General features: G+C 54.5%; 3 protein-coding genes across 4 annotated transcripts; 1 reads left to right on the top strand and 2 right to left on the bottom strand.

Moving 5' to 3' along the window:
* Positions 1–2,775: 2,775 nt before the first annotated feature.
* Positions 2,776–4,961, bottom strand: NECAP2 (NECAP endocytosis associated 2). The gene is made up of 8 exons (XM_053451948.1): positions 4,832–4,961; positions 4,654–4,754; positions 4,063–4,167; positions 3,911–3,992; positions 3,713–3,821; positions 3,325–3,463; positions 3,124–3,217; positions 2,776–3,018 (listed from the first exon to the last, which is right to left on the bottom strand). Exons 1-8 carry the CDS (start codon positions 4,921–4,923, stop codon positions 2,976–2,978), a joined length of 765 nt encoding a protein of 254 aa, XP_053307923.1. The 5' UTR covers positions 4,924–4,961; the 3' UTR covers positions 2,776–2,975.
* Positions 4,962–5,863: 902 nt separating this feature from the next.
* On the bottom strand, positions 5,864–9,244 carry SZRD1 (SUZ RNA binding domain containing 1). Of its 2 annotated transcripts, none has more exons than XM_053451725.1 (4): positions 9,042–9,244; positions 8,128–8,177; positions 7,548–7,799; positions 5,864–7,197 (listed from the first exon to the last, which is right to left on the bottom strand). In XM_053451725.1, exons 1-4 carry the CDS (start codon positions 9,090–9,092, stop codon positions 7,095–7,097), a joined length of 456 nt encoding a protein of 151 aa, XP_053307700.1. In that variant the 5' UTR covers positions 9,093–9,244; the 3' UTR covers positions 5,864–7,094. The 2 variants fall into 2 exon arrangements, with proteins under 2 accessions (XP_053307700.1, XP_053307699.1); XM_053451724.1 differs by having other exon boundaries at positions 7,548–7,802; positions 9,042–9,233.
* Positions 9,245–12,734: 3,490 nt separating this feature from the next.
* FBXO42 (F-box protein 42) lies at positions 12,735–19,407 on the top strand. The gene is made up of 9 exons (XM_053451666.1): positions 12,735–12,974; positions 14,091–14,207; positions 14,666–14,800; positions 16,336–16,489; positions 16,609–16,719; positions 16,837–16,933; positions 17,070–17,126; positions 17,279–17,395; positions 17,848–19,407. The coding sequence occupies exons 1-9, from the start codon at positions 12,749–12,751 to the stop codon at positions 18,910–18,912; spliced, it is 2,079 nt and encodes a 692-aa protein (XP_053307641.1). The 5' UTR covers positions 12,735–12,748; the 3' UTR covers positions 18,913–19,407.
* Positions 19,408–20,424: the final 1,017 nt, after the last annotated feature.

Raw genomic sequence — 20,424 nt, forward strand, 5'->3', positions numbered from 1 at the left:
ACAGGGACCAGAGGCCCCCCACCTCTAATACAGGGACCAGGGGCCCCCCACCTCTCACGCACCTGCCCAAGTGCTCCTGAATGACGCCGTACAGCCCTGCGGCATATGATGGCGCTATACATAATAATAACAATAACGGTATATATCATGGCGGTTACACACAACAGCTCAGTTTGAGTACCCGGTGCAGTTGCCAAGGAAACAAGTTACTTGACTTGCCAGTCACTTTAAAAGCTAAAAGTTGCCATGGTAACACCAACACATCTCTTAAAGTGACACAGGGGAGGGGGTTGGCTTCCTGTAATAACCCCCCCTGACTCTTTTGCCCCTGAACAAAATGACAGAGGGGTTGTAGGAGCAAGAGTGGGGTTCGGGGGCAAAGCCACGGGGGGGCTGGGGCCATGAGCCACAGGAGCTGCTGCCAGTTGGGGGCAAAGTCTGGAGCAAAATACCCTCCACAGGGGACATTAACATCTAAACTACGCGTCGCTGTGACTCGCTCGTGATATTCTGCTAATAAAATCAATAAATATCACACACCCCCCTGCAGATCGGCCCCATCCGGCCCCCGTCTAGTCGCCCGTTTCTCCCGCTGTAAAGACTCAAACCTTAATCAGTCGTTGGTCTCGTCTTAGATTCAGGAGCCGTATGTCTGTCCCATGCATGTTTAATACCCTTACTGTATTACCCTCTACCACCTCTGCTGGGAGGCTGTTCCACTTATCTACCACCCTCTCCATAAATTAACCAAATCTCAGGCAGGTCATACTCAGACATGTGGTTTTAGAGCACAGAGAAGTTCCAGTCCTAAAGATGAATTAATAGCTGTGACCGGTTACACGCACACACATGTGCAAATACACGTTAACATACCCGCTACTCACCGCACAGCAGCGGGGTCTCAGGCTTAAATAAAAGTCAATGGAAAACACCCCAATAGTACGCTTATTACTGGCACAAGATCAGAGGGGTATAATGGGGGGATATATCAGTGGGGGTGTATGAGGTCAGTATATAGTGGGGGTAAATCAGAGGGGTTTTTCAGTGCAGGGTATATATGAGGGGTATATAAGAGGGGTATATCAGTGCGGGGTATATAAGAAGGGTATATCAGTGGGGGAGTATGAGGTCAGTATATAGTGGGGGTAAATCAGAGGGGTATAGCAGTACAGGGTGTATAAGAGGGGTATATAGTGGGGGTAAATCAGAGGGGTATAGCAGTGCAGGGGGGGGGTGTATCAGGGGGTGCAGATTTCCGTGCCCCGCGGACGGGCTCCTACCTGTTGCTGCGGCGCGTCCGTCGGTTAGAGCTGCACCCGGAGGGCCGGTCCTGAGCCTTATGTGCTCCGTGCAGCCAGGTGAGGGCCGGCCCTGCCCCTGTAAATTAAACACCTTTTGTCCCGGTAACCAGGTAGCGACGGCCAACGAGAGAACAAAGCCGCGGCGAGTCTGAGTGCTCACTAATCCCGGGGCCACGGCGTCGCTTCCTGCCGCTAAGCCTCTTAACACCGAGCTGTCTGCGGCTGTAAACACAGCGAGTGAGCGAGTGAGAGTGTGAGTGCGAGTGCCAGCTGGGGCTGTTGCTAAGCAATCTCCCAATCAATCACAGGACTGTCTCTTCAGATTTCTTTGGAAGGTTTTAACCTCTTCAGGGACAGAACACCCAGGAGCCTAGGGGACCGAACAGCTTCATTAGGGCCACAGACTGCTGAACCATCAGCTTTACGGACCCCGCAGAACCCCCCCCCGGGTCCCCCCAAAAGACGAAGCGGTGGCACGCGGGGCCCCTTCCTTCCCAACTTTATTAGACATTTTCTTTAGTATCACAAACGATTGTCAGATTCTTGGAGAAAAGACGAGAAAACGAAGCACCAAAAATAGAATGCGGAGCTATAAATAGAACGTCTAGAAACCCTAAAATCAATATATTCCGATAATTCTAAAAACAGACGAGACCACGAGGGGGGGCGCTGCCGGGGGGCCGTCCCGTCCCACCCCGGGTCCCCCCACGCAGAGCCCTTTGGGTAAACGAGGCGCCCCTCTGCCTATGGGCGTGCAAAGTGATCTGCATGTGATGGATCTTAGAACGGATCCTGCGGCCGCATTATCTTTGGTACAGGAGGGGGGGATCCATATAACCCTGCAGGTACGTTACCCTACAGTGACAGAGCGCCCTCCGCTGGCTAATCGAGGTACTGCACGCCAAAAGCAGCCCCGTCTAAAGCAAGCACGGCATAAAACGGCGAAGCAGGAGCTGGGGAAACATGCGCGGCTCTGCCCACCACAAAGCGATGAGGGGGCACGGCGCGCAATACCCCCCGCAGGAATGTAGGGTATTTAATACACACGGAGTACACGGGATGGAAAACTCCGTTAAAGTCCGTGGGCATCAAACTTGGGAGATTTAATATGGGGAGAAAGTCGCAGCATGCGCGGCGCAGAAGCCTTTAACGCCACGCAGGAAAACAGCATTAGAAACCAACGCAGTCCCTGAGGCGGCTGGAGCTTCTCACGTTATTTCGCCCCCCCCGTAGGCAGCCGGTCCCTGAACGACCCACGTCTGCAGCCACGCTGGGCATGCGCTTCCCGCGTGACAGGAGCCGATGAAGCCATCGCATGAATGAGTGCAGCGGGGGGGGGTTAGTCGCAAAAAAGTCACCTGCAAGCAAAACACCAGCAGATTCCATCGGACGCGGCGCCGACTCTCACCGGATCGGGAACGCGGTGCGAAAAGCGGCAGTCCAGCTCCGCAGAGGCTGCTGGATACCGGGGGGGGGGGGTGGACTCACGAGTGCCGGCATCCTGCTGCCGCCGATAACAGTGAGGGGGAGGAATAAAACGTTGGGGTCGTCCGGAGCCGATGTCCCGATTGCACATTGGAATATTAATTCTCTGCTTTTCTGGCTGGTGATCACAGAGGGCTCAGAGGTCTCCCGTTCATAAGATGTTGAGGGCACTCTTCTTCTCCTGGCTTCTCAGAACTTCACCCAGTCCGTGCTGGGCTGTCCAGAACCAGAGCTGCGGGAACACAAGACGGATATAACGCGGAGCTCTCCCTTACCCCACGACAAGCCCCCCGCTGCAGGACGACAAGCCCCCCGCCCCTCGCACATCCAAACCCACCTGGATGCTTTAGTGAAGTCTCCCCACGTGTCCGCAGCAGCCACCGGCTCAGCCCAGGAAGATGTGGCTCCGAGGGCCACAAGCAGCCCTGTCCCTGCAGAAAGAAGAAGCATTTAGAAAGCAGGAAGTACATGGTACACGGTACCGGGGGCCGCACACAGAGATCCGGGGGCCGCACACAGAGATCCGGGGGCCGCTCACCTGAGTCCCCCGCGGGCTGCGGCGGGCTGTGCTGCACCGGTACGGCGCCCGGCGCTTTCCCTCCCGGCGGTGGCGGCAGCAGGTTTGGCCCCGCGCCGCTCAGGGGCCGCGGCTTGGCTCCTTCCTTCTTTTTGATATTCTGTCGTTAAAGGGAGTTTTATCAGACGCTGGGACTGAACCACTAAATCGGACGTCAAAGCCCCCGGACTTAAAACTCACGGGGGAGCCCAAACTAAACAACGGCCGGGGGCCCCGGACATTCCATGCACCAGAGTTACTGTGCATGCGCGGGGTCTGCCGGGAGCACGGTGATGTCAGAGTTATAATCTACGTAGATGACATCACAAGGAGGCAATGATAGGGCGACAGAGAGAGAGAAGCACAGTACCGCGATGTTCAGTTTGATGGTCTGTCCCTCCTTGAAGCCCAGGTCCAGCTTGGGCCCCGAGTCGGGGTTCTGCGCTTGTTTTGCGAACTCCGTCTGCTGTTTGACCCACCTGGAAGAGAAAAACATCTTTATCGACATCTTACATCATAACCCCCCCCCCGGCGTGTATCAGAACCCTGCGACCCGGGCGACACTCACTTGAAGTGATCCTGCAGAGCGACGTTGAAGTCAAATGCATCGCCGCGATCCGCAAACCCGACGCCGAGGAACGCCCGTCGCCCTGCGGGAAGCAGAGAGGTCAGACCGGGGCGGCCGGGGGTCGCGGCAAACGCGCTTTTTAGCGGACTTACCGCTCCCGTCCTCGACGCAAATGACAAAATATCGACTGGAATCGGCCACGCTCTCCACGGCGATGCCCGGGAACTGCTCCACGGGGGCCTGCGCAAAAAGCTCCCCTGAAACAAAGAGCCACGCGTTACACACAAATACCCCGTGTTCCTGCGCTGTTACCCGCTCTCCCCGGGGGGGCGCGCCGGTCACTCAGGGGCCGCCTGTCAGGTCTCTGTGAGCGCGGGGGGCACGCTGCGCATGTTCACAATACATCATCATGCAGCACCTGAACGCAGCCTGTCCGTGCCGCCATTAACATAACATTCGGGGTGCCCTGAGGGGCCGTGTCCGGCAGGGCATACTGCATTTTACACCTGGGGGCACGAAGGCCACTGATATGCCCCCCGGCTATATCTCAGGGTCCGTTCATGATGTCATTCAGCAGGAAAGTCTTTGGTTTCCATGGAAATTTGCCTTTATGGATAGGGCTTTATAGACAAGGCTCCACCCTGCTCTGTTGCGCAGCATGCTGCATGTACACAGGTGTATATGTAACTAAGCGCACACCTCTCCCCGCTCCCTCCGCCCCAGGTGCCCGCAGCCCCCGGTACCCGTGGTCTTGTCCTCCAGCTTGATGTAGGCCATCTTGCCCCGGGCTGTGATCCGCAGGCGGCCGCTCCATGCCGGTTGATCCAGCTGCCACTCGGCGGCCCTGGGGGGACAGACAGATAGTCAGACGGACCCGTCCCCGGCCGACCCTGAAGAAGGGCCCCAGGCTCTATTACGTACCGGTATCCTCGGTTGGAGGCCCGGGGAGGGATCCGGTAAACGTGCACTTCCGGCTTGACGCATACCACCGACTCGTAATCGCTGTCCGCCATCTTGGTACACCCAGGACTTCCGGGTCAGTCAGCTGAGTACTCTGTACTCACTGGTGAGGCGGAGGAGAGAGCGGCCCTGAGGCAAAACCATCGAGTTTAACAGATAGAGGGGTCGCTCCCGACATCTAAGACACAGGGGGCTCCGCTTCCGTACCCACCGTACATGAGAGGTACCATTCCATGCCCTCCGCACAGGACAATACCACCCCGTACCCACCATACATGAGAGGTACCATTCCGTGCCCTCCACACAGGACAATACCACCCCGTGCCCACCATACATGGGAGATACCATTCTGTGCCCACCTCACAGGACAATACCACCCCGTGCCCACCATACATGGGAGATACCATTCTGTGCCCACCACACAGGACAATACCACCCCGTGCCCACCATACATGGGAGATACCATTCTGTGCCCACCACACAGGACAATACCACCCAGTGCCCACCATACATGGGAGGTGCCATTCTGTGCCCACCACATAGGACAATACCACCCATGCCCACTATACATGGGAGATACCATTCTGTGCCCACCACACAGGACAATACCACCCCATGGCCACCATACATGGGAGATACCATTCTGTGCCCACCACCCAGGACAGTACTACCCCATGTCCATCATGCATGGGACATACCATTCTGTGCCCACCCCATGAGCTCATACCAGTCTGTGCCCACTGCCTGTGACAGAACCAGGGAGACTGCCATGTTTCACCCGCGGAAAGGCATTGCACGGAAGCCTCTACCACTCTGTGCCCATTTAATGAATCCGTGCCATCTTATAGCTCAGAAACACCCTACTTGTTCCGAGGGTACATAAGAAGCGCATGCCTTCCGCTCACGTTGCTATGACAACGTCATCGGGTTTATACAATAGAAACGTATACATTATCGGCACCCGGCAGCTTAAGAAACACGCCACAGAACAGACCGTTTTCATCAACTTTATTTAGCATGGTTCGTTCCCAATGTTCTGATTTCTAAAAGTAAATGTATATCCGGTACAGCGATAATCGTCGCCCGCGAGCAGGAGGCACCGTCCCACAGCCGCCCAGAACATCGACCTCCAGGTCTCTCGGACGGCTCTCCGCTCCAGGTCCGGAGGGGCCAGCACCACATTCCTGCGCATGGTGCAGGCCCCGGCGGCCCTAGACGGGTTAGCGAGCCCGGCCCCACCTGTTACTGCATTCAGAATAAGGGCCCTTCACACGGGGCCAGTCCTGTGCTATTCCGTCCGCGCCCACCGGCTGCCGCCTCCACCCTCTCCGGATTCCACGATCTCCGCGCTCACGGACAGCCCGGGCTGCGGGGAGAAAGTCTCCGTCCCATAATCCTTCAGTCCAAGACCCACGCTAGATCAGACCAGCAGAACACTGAAGCAGCGAGGGGGCGACGGGGCCGGTCCCAGCCTGCTCCCCCCCAAGCCATGCTGGTTAGTAGCTCATGCACACACCCGCAGCTCATACCCCTCCTCTCACACACAGGGGCAATTCTAACCAAGCGCCCCCCAACATCCTGAAGCCACGGCGGGGGGACCTAGCTCCAAAAGCCATCATAATACGTGCCCAGAAACCGGAGGGCTTCCCCCCCCGTCACCGTTACTCTACGCCCTACACAGTTCAGTGGGATTTAACACTTTTACGCTCTACCGTTGGCTGTTAAAACAAAGTGGTTTTCTCTTAAAACGGTCTCCATGCGCGCTACGCCAGAGCTAAAGGAAGCGGAACGGAGGCTCCTCTGGGGAGGGATTCGGGTTACAGGCAGCTCTAAGAAAAATATCATCTGCAATCGAGCGCCGGATCGGAACCCACGTCCCCCGCTGGAGACCCCACTAACTGTTAGAAACATTATTGCTGGAGAGAACTTCAGTGGCAGTTGCAGGCACGTGGCACACCGTCTGTGCCGACAGGCGTTCCTCACCACCCTCCCTTCCCATTTTGCACAAGCGCAGACACGCTGTCCCTGGTGTTAAGAGGCGGGCGGCCTGCGGCGCTGTGCCAATCACAGTGGTCGGAGAGGATGGGTGGCGGTAGAGGGTCACAGTGCGCAGGGTTTAAGGTCACAGTGGGCGGAGCAAAAAGGGCATCAAAGTGCAAGTTAATGAGGTGGTCCCCTCCGCTCAGGTCCATTGGTGTGACAGGGCAGCATCACTCCATCGCGTCTATCTGCGCTGGCGGAAGCCTTGTGATCCGTCGGGACCCAGCGGCTGCCGGATCACGTTGTTCGGCTGTCTGACGTCCTCAGACTGATTGATTCGCGAAGGCCTGTCGGAAACATAACGGGATTACCGAGGGGACGCGAGAATCGAACACGGCGCCTCCATCATAAAAACAAAAACACACAAACAACAAAACAAGAAACATGCAGACGTTCCCGCGCCAAGCTGTACCTGATATGCAGGGCTGTGATCTATTCTGCCACAAGCCTCCAAACCCCCAGAGACTCCGCAATGCACGGTTCCATGAGCCGTGTTACAGGACAGGGCAGCCACTTCACAAGCTGCGGAGGTTCCACTCCATGCATCACAGCCGCTTTTGGCTGAGGAACATGGCAGCTGTTTCAACACATTTGGGCAAAAGAGCAAAGCAGTATCCTTGCCCCGGTTGTCCGTTACCTCTCCACCACAGGCTTCTCCGGCTCCTCCTCGGGACTGGCGCTTCCTAAAATCCGCTTGCGAGCCTCCGCGTACTCCGCTTCCCTCTGCGCCAAGGTCTTGACGGGCGCCGAGGGACGGCTGCTGGCGTTCGCGTTGCTCGCCAAGCCGTTGCTTGTAGGCCTCTTTAGAATTCGGATCTGGGGAGGGGGACCGGATGGAAGGGAGTCGTCTTGGATAACCACGGGGACCTTAGGTGGAGACTTGGACTTCCTGCTGGGAACAGGAAATCGAGGCTTATGAATGGCAGAGAGGACGGCGCCGAAACGCCCAATACTATAGCCCAGCAAAGACCATTCAGAGAACAGCTTCTCTTCTCACTCTCGCCGCCCCCAAACCTCCCACCCTGCGGCGCACTCCGCCCCCCCAAACCTCCCACCCTGCGGCGCACTCCGCCCCCCCAAACCTCCCACCCTGCGGCGCACTCCGCCCCCCCAAACCTCCCACCCTGCGGCGCACTCCGGCCCCCCAAACCTCCCACCCTGCGGCGCACTCCGCCCCTGTGGCCCCACACCATTTAACTGCTACATCTTTCTCTTACCTTTCTCGTTGAGCGATTTTTAGCTTCTTCTCTAACCTTCTTTCTATTTCCTGGGAAAACAATAAAAACAAAGATACGCGAGAAAATAAATCACCGTTTCATAACCAACTGACTAATAATAGGACATCCAGAAGCCACCGGCCCCCAGCTAACACGCAGGATAACAGCCGGGGGTAACATTTATGGCTCTTGTACCCCACCAGCTAGCGGTTTCCAATAAGTCACGCAGGTCGCCCCCCGAGCCGTGTTTGTTTTAGTGATTTTTAGCCCCTCATATTCCCGGAGTTTGCGGCATAAATCAGAGAGGCTTCGATGGACGGGGTGACCGGACCCCGGGCGTCAAATGTCTACAGAGTTTGGCAGACGCTCAGCAATGCGGCCCCCGCTCCGCGCTGTGTCAGCACACAGAATATGAGCGGGTATTAATAACCACTGCTTGGGGCATATCACACGGCGCCCCAACAACCCCTCGGAAACGATCACCAGAAGCTGCGCATGCGGAGCGTAGATTACTGTAAAAGTACCTGGGGGGCTGGGGCATTCATGCATGTGGCAGTAAGGGGTGAAGTTGGGGGGCACCAACTGATTGGAGCGGGGCATGAGGGCATCTACTTAATGCAGAACCTATGGGTCACGGGAGAAGCCATAATGACCTCTCGCCCCCCACGTGCTCTGGGACAAAACCATGCAGGGGCCAAAGGTCAGACCTGGAGCCCTGAGAGACCAAACCGGGGCAAACAACCATGGTGCTGCTCCGTGGGTGGAGCAAACAACCCGGAGCCGCCATGCGAACCGAAAGAACCCCACAGAGTACCTGGGCCAAGCGCCTGCTACCCCACCACAGTGTGTACCCCGGTACCGCGCCGAGGCCCTTGATCGCCCCGTACAGCCCCTGAGCAGCCGCCGCCACTCACCCCACTGTCCGCAGCATCCTCCCAGCTCTCCGCGACCTCATCTTCTTCCATTTTCCGCTCAGCCGCCACCGGAAACCAGGCCGAGCACCGCGCTTTACTGCGCCTGCGCCGTGCGGAAGTAAGCACGCACACCTCTAGGCGCGTGCACGATTCGCGCAACGCAGGTGGAACTCCGCCATGATGGTTCCCCCCAGTGTCCGCCGGAAGCAGAGGGCAGCCATCTTTGTATCCCCAGCTGGAACAGACTATGAGAATCAGATTCATGTTAGAGAACTGAACAGGATTACATAATTTCTGAACAGGATACATAATTTGGCACAACGGCTTCAAATGTGTGTTTATGCAGTATTGTATTTAATAATTATTTTACCCTATTTGGAAGCTGATGCTCATTGACATTTACGTAAAGTTTATTCACAATCTGTGATGGATCTATAAAGTTTGTTTGATCTGCTCCGGAACCATGCCTCCCAAATCTCCTTTCCACTCATAAAATGGCGGGAAGCATATGAGTTGGTGAGAAGCGGGGAGCGATGAGTATATACTCAGTGAGTGTTCACATTAATAAATTTGGATATTTCTTCTATACGCACTTTCAGGTTTTTTTCATTCAGATGTTTCCAATATTGTTGCAATTTAAAACAATTCCTAAAATACTGCAGTCCTCACCCGTATTTACAAACGCCTCGTTCCCATCGTGTTAGATCCACGCATGAGCTCTGGGGGAGGCCCATGTCTCCTAAACCAGTAGCCGGAAACCTTAGTTTGTGAAACTACGTCTTCCCCGTTATGAATTTTTAGGTCCGCGGGGTCCCCCTACTCATTGAGCCCCGAGCCCCCCTCGGAGCTGGGAGCGTCCCCTTTTTGGTCTCACGCTCTGGATTTTTCCAGCTAGTGACCACCCAGCGTCCCACTAATATAAAGCTGCCACCTGTCAGCCATGATATGACTGCTTCCATGATGTGTTTTGGCCATGTGTTATATTGCCGTCTGCTAAAATAAAAGGCAACAACCCTGCGCCCGAGTGTGAGCCTTGTGCACGGGCGACGTGAACTTTAGGGTTTAATCAAGTGATCCAGACTTTGGCTTCTGGGGTTAGAAAGTTGGAATACCCGGGAAGACGGCTCCCAGTCAGCTGCATGTTACTCCCAATAATGGAAATATAACATATACTCTTTAATAAAAGCACATTGACTGAAACAATATTCAAACTTAAGACACAGAATGACCTTCTCAACATGGCGTCATTGGTAGCGCTGGTGCAGTCTAACACTGGGACCTTCACAATATGGCATCTGCTGTCGGACACGCACACAGCGTGTGCGTAACCACTGCGCGCGCGCACCCGTCGGCTCGCTCCACTCTGCCGCTGGTGCTGTTGGAAGATGGTGGCTCAGTGACAAGGGAGGTTCAGGGCGAGCCTGGCCAGGAAGGATCCCGGATACAGGAGGAACCCGGCCTGTGAGACTGGGGGGCCGCGCCGTGAGCAGGTGAGGCCGAGTGCTTGGCCTAAGACTGACCGAGCTTCATGGGAGTTATAGAGCGAAGCAGCTGGCGCAGCACAGGCTTCTGTTTGCCCATTCATCACAGCAGGGACCTTCCCGGGGATGATGGGACTGTGTGCCCGCCCCCCGGGGATGATGGGACTGTGTGCCCGCCCCCCGGGGATGATGGGACTGTGTGCCCGCCCCCCGGGGATGATGGGACTGTGTGCCCGCCCCCGGGGATGATGGGACTGTGTGCCCGCCCCCCGGGGATGATGGGACTGCGTGCCCGTCCCCCCCGGGGATGATGGGACTACGTGCCAGTCCCCCCGGGGATGATGGGACTGTGTGCCAGTCCCCCCCGGGGATGATGGGACTACGTGCCGGTCCCCCCGGGGAAGATGGGACTACGTGCCGGTCCCCCCTGGGATGATGGGACTACGTGCCGGTCCCCCCTGGGATGATGGGACTACGTGCCGGTCCCCCCGGGGAAGATGGGACTACGTGCCGGTCCCCCCTGGGATGATGGGACTACGTGCCGGTCCCCCCGGGGATGATGGGACTACGTGCCGGTCCCCCCGGGGATGATGGGACTACGTGCCGGTCCCCCCGGGGATGATGGGACTACGTGCCGGTCCCCCCTGGGATGATGGGACTACGTGCCGGTCCCCCCGGGGATGATGGGACTACGTGCCGGTCCCCGCGGGGATGATGGGACTGTGTGCCTGTTACCTGGGGATGATGGCACTGCGAGTCTGTCCCCGGGCATGATGGGGCTCTACATTATATGGGTTTTCCCTGGGATGATATGCTTTATACAGGGTTGGAGCAGGAACCTGCTGGGGTTGGCCCTTCATGACATAACGTTATCAATGTATTGGCTGAGGATGCTGGGAGTTGGATGAGCTGCTGCAGACTGTGAATGAGTGCACTGCTTGTAGACCCGTTAACCAGCTAATTGCCAGAGGTTTGGCACAGTCCTGCCCCCCCCTGCTTCCCCCAGATGTCGACACAGGGGTGTTAGGTCTGCACCTGCCCCACACAGCTTCCTGGCAGGGGTGGGATCTGAGGATCAAAGCGTTCGTCAGGATCACTGCTTTTCTTCCCACTAATTACCATCCACTTGGTACATCCTTACATTATACGCCCCAAAAACCGCGAACCGACACCCCCCCGGCCGTGCCGCATGCTGCCTCCCACAGGGGCAATCTCTGCCAGAGCGAGTCTGGGAGCCAGCCCGTCGCGTGGGGTATTTAAACAGCCTTTCCCTGCCCTCACTGGGGTCACGGTGAGTAACGTTGCGATATGCTATGGGGGGGGGCGTCCCGGACGGGGGTCAGTATCAGTGAAGCAGCGCAGGCTGTGCAGCCGTGTCGTGTATTTTCACAGGCATTGCGACATCCGTCTCTCGAAATCCCCCCCCCCCGATCTGTGCCCGTCCGGGGCAAATAGTTACACCAGGTGTATGCGGGGGTTCTAGGCTTAATCCTGGGGCTCCGCCTGGTGCACCAAGTGTTAATCGCGGAAGGTAGCAGAAGGCTTTGTGCGTCACGTTGTGTGTTTGTCCCGGCGTGCGATGCTCTGCGCACACAGTGTGACACGGGGACCTCCAGCACCTCGCACCGTCTGACACAGTAACCCATGAAGTGCACCGACGCCATACCGGCAGAACCCGGCCCTTATTACCCGCCGCTCCGGGTAACCGGCTGACAGCTTCTCTCCTCATAGGAACCTAGAACATGACGGCAGATCGGCCCCATCCGGCCCGTCTAGACTGTAAAGACTCCAACCTTAATCGTTGGTCTCGTCTTAGATTCAGGAGCCGTGTGTCTATCCCATGTATGTTTAATTCCCTCACTGTATTACCCTCTACCACCTCTGCTGGGAGGCTGTCCTGCTTATGTACCAGTATCGGGATACAGCGTCCAGGTGTGTGGGGTTGGCACCGCCGGTGGCTCGCGTTGCCGCTGCGTGTCCGGGCAGGAGAATGCGTTGTTATTTTATGAAGACGAGACGGAATAAGTGTTAATGTAATGGAGCGTGATGTTTAACCCATGCAGGCGCAGCTCGAGTGTGCGTGTAACCCACGTCAGCGGGGTTCAGAGGGTTAATAGCTGTGTTCTGTAAGGACTTTAACCAAATCGGTGATATTTTACATGAAACCGTGTGTCTGGGGTTCTGATACCTGACGTGCGTGTCCCCCCAGGCAGTGCGTGGCATGCGATGGCCGCCCCCTCGGACAGCGAGGACGACGCGTTCATGGCCGTCGACGCGGAGGACGGAGCAGACGGAATGATGGAGCAGGACGAGGAGCCGCCGGCCCGGCACAAGCGCTGCATGTCGGAGCTGCCGGAGGAGGTGCTGGAGTACATCCTGTCCTTCCTGTCCCCCTATCAGGAGCACAAGACTGCCGCCCTGGTGTGCAAGCAGTGGTACAGACTCATCAAAGGTAAGCGAGACGGCAGCCTGCGCCGCCGGGCCTCTCCCCTCCCGCCAGTGACTGCAGTTATCCCACCCCAGATGGAAAATGGAAGCTTTTTCCTCCCCGCTGGGATGAAATGACAGCATTCTGGGATGGCTTTGAGAAAGTGACTGGTTTTACTAGTGCTTTGCTGGGACCCCCGGTCTGTCTTGGGTCCGTGGACACCGCCCTGTACTGGGGTGGGTAAGAAGGGGGTATGTGAGCTGGTTTTTCGGGGGGCTGACTCCTCGCCGCCCACTCATGTCACTTCTTTTTCTGTGTGTATTTTTTCCTGTGGAATATGCTGCTTTCTGGCCCTCGGCCCACGATCCAGTCCGCTTCCTTTTAAGGGTAAAGTGAAGATAAGTGAGTAAGGAACGGCTGCCTGATGTGCGGGTTATTCCTGTGCTAAAGCAGGGGCCCGGCAGCCTCCCCTCCGGCATCCAGCAGGGGGGTGACCCGCGGAGCCTACGCCACTCGCTGTCATGTGACTTTGTTTTATTCCGCTGCCGACGGGTAAACGTTCTGTGCGGGGACAATGTTCGCGGCAGCAAGGGGCGGAAGGTTAATCCTTAGGGAGCCGGGGGGGGGGTATGTTTGAGAGGGGAAAAAGTTTAAAAGTGCATTTTAGAGCGATTTCTGGAGTAGAACCCCATCTTATAATTGTTTTATTTTTATTATAATTTTGTTTTATTATTATTATTAGTATTATTATATTGTTGTTTTGTTATGATTATTTTATTTTTATTATAATTTTGTTTTATTAGTAGTATATTTAGTATAATTATATTGTTATGATTTTATTTGTATTATTATTTTGTATTTAGTGTTATTATTATTTTTAGTACTATAATTATTATATCATATTTTATGATAATTGTTATAATTTTGTATTCAGTGTTATTATTTTTAGTATTATAATTATATTATATTTTATGATTATTATAATTTTGTATTATTATTATTTTGTATTTAGTGTTATTTTTTTTATTTTTAGTACTATATTTATTTTATTATCTTTGTCCCTTTAGTTCCTAAAATCTTTAAATTCGTTGTATATACATCCAGCCTGTAAACCCGATTTACCGTTTCCTTCTCTGCCAGGGGTCGCCCACCAGTGTTATCACGGATTTATCAAAGCCGTCCAAGAAGGGAACATCCAGTGGGAAAGCCGGACGTACCCGTACCCAGGAACCCCGATCACACAGCGCTTCTCACACAGTATGTAGCGGGTGGCCCCTAGACCTTCATTCCCGGTGGACGCAGTAGCCGTGGGGGGGCTGATTGACGATTGTTTAGACGTGATGGGTCCCAGCAGACACGCTAACCATTCCTGAGAGGGGCTTGGCTTCTATGCCGGTGAAGGCACACTGTGTCTTTTTGGCGCCTTGGAGGGTGATGCGTTGGGTGATTTATCAGCGTGGGGCCCCTGGGTGGGCAGCTGGAGGCCGGAAAATGCACAGCTGGATGGGTGAAAGTCAAGTGCATCCCACCCTCTGCGGCTGGTGGGAGTCTGCACATCAATCATGGCGACAGAGCCTGCTGGATCACAAATCATCCAAGGAATTGCTTTTTGTGTCACTTTACTCCCGGCCCCTTTAGAAGATGTTTGGGTAGAGGGTCCAGCGCTGCGTACATCGGGGGGTTATTTTGACTCCATCATGTTCTTTGGCTTTTAGGTGCGTGTTATTACGACCCCAATCAGTCCATGTACGTGTTTGGGGGCTGCACGCAGAGCAGCTGCAACGCTGCCTTCAACGACTTATGGAGGCTCGACCTCAACAGCAAGGAGTGGATCCGACCCCTGGCCTCGGGTGAGTGGTGTTTGCGAGTTCGCATGCGATGCGCGGCTGCGGCGAGTACAGCGCTCCGTAGTCTGGCCTGGGTTATCTTACAACTTCCGCTTTAACTTTAAGCTGTTGTAAATTGTATTTTGGGGCAGTTTGATGATTTTTTGGGATGATGCTCCCGTTTTAATCCTCTTGCTGCCGGTCGGTGGACAAGGTTTGGTCGTAACCCCGGAGATGATGTTGGCTCTGCACCGGAGCGACCTGTCGGGAGGGAGCGTGTTAAGGTTCGCAGTGATACGTAAAGGTTGCTGCCGGTACATGTATTTGTCTGGGAAGTGAGACCGATGTGTCCTCCCTGGTATGTGGAGGATCTCACCGTCACGTTCTATGGGTGTTTGTCAGGCTGGGTTTCGCTGCCACGTGGACGGCCTGCAGCGGCACGGATTCCCAGCTCTCACCCTGAGAATGCGCTACACAGAGGTATCCCACGGGAGGGGCCCCTGCCCCAATCCCACCCTCTCCTTCCTGGCAGGGGCCCGCTGCACGCAGGTTTCCCATTCGCTAATTCCGCCTGGAAGGCTGCCCGGCAGAGCCGTGTTAGAACGTGTTACTCCGTGGGATACGGGAACTGAACTGGAACCGCTGGGAGGTGGGTGACCCCCCCATGAAGCATCTATGTGCCAGGGGCCCCTCTGCCGGTATCCAGGCTGGTGGCTGTGAGTGATGCTCGCGCCGCCAGGTATATCCTGTTTCCTGACCCCCAAATCATTTCACGGAGAGCCTCCTGCTGGGCGATCAGAAATATCCGGATGAGAGGCGGGTAGTAGACGGGGGATCTGGGGGTTCTGCAGACATTTGCTCCGGGGGTCTCGTACCCCACCAGGCCTAATGAACTTTATCTGTGGCTGCGTGTGATGGGAGGAGGTGTCCGCGTTCAGCCTCTCCGCTCCGGCCCCGTATCTCTGCATTGTTCACAGGCTCCTTATCAGTGTGTTTCGGGCAGTTCCCATGGCGATGTACAGACCACAGCTCGGGGTAAACAGCCCTTGGAATTCGGTGGGAAAGAGGAGAGAAAATGCCCCTTCCGTCCTCGCGTGGTTTATATTTTTATTCTCAGGAATTCAGCCCCCTTTGTCGTTTCTACCCCAATCCGCTATACACAGGCAGTCATTCCTGCCCCTTCCTCATAACGCAGCCGGTAAGAAACCTGTGTGCAAGCAGGACAACCCGTGCTGGCATCTCCCCGCAGTGCTCTAGACTGTGGTGCCTGCGTGTCCCGCGAGGACCGGGGAGGAATTTTTCCCAGTATGTGTTGGCGTCAGACAGGGCCTGTCCTGGGCGATCTGTACTGGGGGAGGGTAATTCCTGTGAAACCCCCCCTCCCCCCCCCGGATTTAACCCTTAATGAACAGTTAAAAAAAACAGCGTCCCACGGTCGCCATGTATGAGTTTATCAGACATGTATGTGTCATGCAGCCCATGCGTTACATGTTTGGGGACGTGGTGGATGGGACGTTGAACGAGGGTATTGACCCCCCATGTGCTTTCTTGCACCGCAGGCTCTTACCCGTCACCCAAGGCTGGGGCCACGCTGGTGGTTTACAAGGAGCTGCTGGTTCTGTTTGGTGGCTGGACGCGGCCGAGCCCTTACCCCTTACATCAACCGGAACGCTTCTTTGATGAGATCCACACCTACTCGCCTTCCAAGAACTGGTAAGACCCCCCGTGGCTTGGGGGCCCTTCAGTATATTCCTTGTGTTCGTTTGCCGGATTTGCCCCGTCTGGGGCAGGAAATAACTGGAGCCGTGCTAATCTCTGGCCTTTCCTTCCAGGTGGAACTGTATAGTGACCACCCACGGGCCTCCTCCCATGGCGGGCCACTCGTCCTGCGTCATCGGCGATAAAATGATAGTCTTCGGTGGCTCCCTGGGCTCTCGGCAAATGTAAGTCATTATTTCTCCTATCTAGCTGCGGTTAGTTGTGTGAGGCATGTGTGCAACACGTGTGTTCATGCTGCAGTAACTTCCTGTCATGTGATACGTGTCTCCTCTGCCTTCCAGGAGCAACGATGTCTGGGTGCTGGATCTGGAGCAGTGGTCGTGGACGAAGCCCACCATATCCGGTCCCAGCCCTCACCCCCGAGGCGGACAGTCTCAGGTAACGGCTCCGCGTCCCAAATGTCTCTGTAAAGTTAGTCGCAGAGTGCCTCTCCCCTCCAGTCACTGAAAGAGTTAACGGCCGATACCCATCAGGGTAATAACGTCCATTCTAACGCCACGTTTATACTTTACAGATTGTGATTGACAGCGAGACCATCCTTATCCTGGGAGGGTGCGGCGGCCCCAACGCTGTAAGTATCACAAGAAGCTGTATTGTGCGCTGGTCCTTTTTCCTCCCCGTGAAACAGGCTGCGTATTATGTCTGTATCCCCTCTATAAGATACTGTATGTGGCAGCAGCGCCGCCCGGTGGTGATGTGAATTCTGTACATGTGTCTTTGCAGCTCTTTAAAGACGCCTGGTTACTGCACATGGACACAAATCCTTGGACATGGCAGCAGCTCAAGGTGGAGAACGAGGAGCACGGAGCCCCCGAGCTGTGGTGCCATCCGGCGTGTCGGGTAAGCCATAAAAAGCTTTATCCATGACGGGGGGCCGCAGAAGGTCAGCTAACTGCGATTCCGTCACCCGCTTTGCAATCGGTGTAATTGGTTGGAGATGTTGATTTGTCAGAGTTTAGTTCAGTCCTTCGAGGCAGAACCTGCATAGTTAATAACTGTGCATAAATCTCCTCCCCCACTCCTGACTCCACCTACTATGGCTGCCAGAAAAACTGGTAAAATAAGAAGGCGCCGCGAGCTGCGGACCGGCGGTGGCTGTCGGCTTCTTTGTAATGTGTTAGAGGTTGGCCTGGGGAATTTGCGACCCTTTTGTGTCTCCGGGGCCAGGAGCCGCGGTTATTACTGAGAACTTTCCTTGCAAGGAATATTATTTTCTCCGTTTCTTGTAAGTCTTGGGGTAAAAGCGCAGATTTCCAGTCGTATTTATTAACCCTCTGTTTGTTTCGGTACAGGTGGGACAGTGTGTGGTGGTCTTTAGCCAAGCGCCCAGCGGCCGCGCTCCCCTCAGTCCCAGCTTGAACTCTCGCCCGTCTCCGATCAGCGCTACTCCCCCCTCGCTGGCTCCAGAGACGCGAGAATACCGCTCCCACTCGCCCGTCAGAGCCCCGGACGAAGCCCCCTGTGTGAACGGTCGCTGGGGGACGTTACGGCCGCGAGCTCAGAGGCAGACGGCGTGCGGTTCCCGCGAAGGGAGTTTGTCCCCGGCACGTGGTGATGGATTGTCTCCCGTCCTTAATGGAGGTAGCGTGTCTCCTGCGGCCGCTCTGGACAGCCCCCTGCAGGTTGTTTCCCCACCTGCCGCAGAAGGATGTGAGGCTAAAGCCCCTCACTCGCTACCTGTCCGCAGGGGCTCACTGCCTGACCAGAAAGAGCTGTGTCTGGGGGCCGCAGATTACACGTGGGAAAAGAAAAAAAAGGAGCTGGAGTTAGACTCTGCCAGCAGGATCCCGCCGGAGCAGACCAACGGAGCTCACACTCCCCCGCACATCACAACAACCCTGTCGGGAGCCGTGTCGCCCGGAGCCCTCCGACGGGGACTGGAGGCTGTCAGGGCCATGACAACCTCGCCCGCTTCCTCCTCTTCTTCGCAAGGTGGGGCCGCCCCGCTTAGTCCACCCACCCTTTCCTCCCCTGGCTCGCCCGGCAGCGGGGCTGAATTTGCCGCTGCCCGTCCAGTCCCAGCCCAAAGCGACGGGCATTCCTTACCCCCCATTGCCCGACGTTTAGGACACCATCCACCTCAGTCCCTGAACGTTGGCAAACCGCTGTATCAGAGCATGAACTGCAAACCCATGCAGATGTACGCCTTGAACATTCAGGGGTCTCGAGAAAAGGGCCGCGTAAAGTGGAAGGTGTTCAACAGCAGCTCGGTGGTGGGACCCCCCGAAACCAGTCTGCACACTGTCGTGCAGGGCCGGGGGGAACTCATCATATTCGGTGGACTTATGGACAAGAAACAGAACGTCAAGTACTACCCTAAAACCAATGCCTTGTATTTTGTAAGAGCCAAGAGATAATGTGATGAAGTAACTGGACACAGAGACCTTTATCTCAGATCTGCCCCCTTCTTGCCTCCTTTTTATCCGTTTTACACTACTTGCCCCCTATATCTGGTTTTAGCCCTGGATTTGGCGACATGAACCAATAAATAAATAAAGTAACTGCCCTTTTTTCAGGTTTCCATAGTTACAGTTGTGATTTACCCTTCTCCCTGCTGCGAATACCCGTAGACCTCCGCGGGGGGGGGGGGCATTACCGGTAATGTGCGAGGTTTAGGACTTTCAGGCACACGGTGGAAGTGTCGGCCTTGCCAGCTTTGTGAATAACGAGGTTTGGTGGTGAATAAATTAAGATACTCATCTGTCAGATCCCGAGTCTGTTTGTCGATTAATGTTTCAAAGAAGAAAAATCAACAGTTTGGAGAATGTAATCCCCGTCACTGGAATTTCTATTTGTTCAATTCATGCAAATAAACAGATGGAACTTTGTTTTGGTTCTTAAACCTAACATAAGATTTTCTCCTTGTTCTGTTTATAGGAATTCGTAAGAATTAAGCTCTTTAACCAGTTAACGTGATATTTTGTGAATTTCGGCAATTCGTGTCTTACAGTGACCTATTAAATAGAGCAGCTGTGAGTCACCAGTTCGCTGACTCAAATAAACGTTCAGAGCAGCTCTGAGACACCAGTTCACTGACTCAAATAACCATTCAGAGCAGCTCTGAGACACCAGTTCACTGACTCAAATAACCGTTCAGAGCAGCTCTGAATTACCAGTTCACTGACTCAAATAACCATTCAGAGCAGCTCTGAGACACCAGTTCACTGACTCAAAGAACCGTTCAGAGCAGCTGGAGTCACCAGTTCACTGACTCAAATAACCGTTCAGAGCAACTCTGGTTCACCAGGTCACTGATTCAGACTTCAGAGCGTATTCAAGTCATCAGGTCACAGCACCCTGACACAATTATACTTTTATAAATAAATACAGTATTAATCTTCACTGCCCCCAGGATTTAGGTTCCCTTTAGTTTGCACCCCTTTACCTCTCACTGCACCTTAAATTAACCTTATTAAATTAAATCCTCAGTCCTCACCACTAAATTAACCCTAAAGATGCCATTAATTGTAACTGTCCCAAAACAAACCGCCACCTCCCCTAACTTTCAGCAGCCCAAATATGAATGTTATAGATTACTGTGAGTTGAGTTGCTGAGCAGTGTGGACACATATTACATGACAGTACAATACATTGGTGTGTAACACATTACATGAAAGTACAATACATTGGCATGTAACACATATTACATGACTGTACAATACACTGGCATGTAACACATATTAGATGACTGTACAATACATTGGTGTGTAACACATATATGACTGTATAATACAGTGGCGTGTAACGCATATGACACAACTGTACCACATATTACATGACTGTACAATACATCGGTGTGTAATACATATTACATGACTATACAATACATTGGTGTGTAATGCAAATAAACAAATAAACAAATAATTCTG

The sequence above is a fragment of the Spea bombifrons genome, chromosome 12 (genome assembly GCF_027358695.1).
Source record: "Spea bombifrons isolate aSpeBom1 chromosome 12, aSpeBom1.2.pri, whole genome shotgun sequence".
NCBI lineage: Eukaryota > Metazoa > Chordata > Amphibia > Anura > Pelobatidae > Spea > Spea bombifrons.

What these genes read in the sequence shown, in the direction of transcription:
- FBXO42 (XM_053451666.1), top strand. Translation starts at nt 12,749, where the DNA reads ATGGCCGCCCCCTCGGACAGCGAGGACGACGCGTTCATGGCCGTCGAC. An exon ending in CACACAGCGCTTCTCACACA is followed by an intron (nt 14,208 to 14,665) that starts GTATGTAGCGGG and finishes TTTGGCTTTTAG; the next exon opens with GTGCGTGTTATTACGACCCC. An exon ending in CCCGAGGCGGACAGTCTCAG is followed by an intron (nt 16,934 to 17,069) that starts GTAACGGCTCCG and finishes TATACTTTACAG; the next exon opens with ATTGTGATTGACAGCGAGAC.
- SZRD1 (XM_053451724.1), bottom strand. Translation starts at nt 9,092, where the DNA reads ATGGAAGAAGATGAGGTCGCGGAGAGCTGGGAGGATGCTGCGGACAGT. An exon ending in AGGATGCTGCGGACAGTGGG is followed by an intron (nt 8,178 to 9,041) that starts GTGAGTGGCGGC and finishes TTGTTTTCCCAG; the next exon opens with GAAATAGAAAGAAGGTTAGA. An exon ending in AAAATCGCTCAACGAGAAAG is followed by an intron (nt 7,803 to 8,127) that starts GTAAGAGAAAGA and finishes TCCTGTTCCCAG; the next exon opens with CAGGAAGTCCAAGTCTCCAC.
- NECAP2 (XM_053451948.1), bottom strand. Translation starts at nt 4,923, where the DNA reads ATGGCGGACAGCGATTACGAGTCGGTGGTATGCGTCAAGCCGGAAGTG. An exon ending in GCCTCCAACCGAGGATACCG is followed by an intron (nt 4,755 to 4,831) that starts GTACGTAATAGA and finishes CTGTCCCCCCAG; the next exon opens with GGCCGCCGAGTGGCAGCTGG. An exon ending in GACTTCACTAAAGCATCCAG is followed by an intron (nt 3,019 to 3,123) that starts GTGGGTTTGGAT and finishes GTGTTCCCGCAG; the next exon opens with CTCTGGTTCTGGACAGCCCA.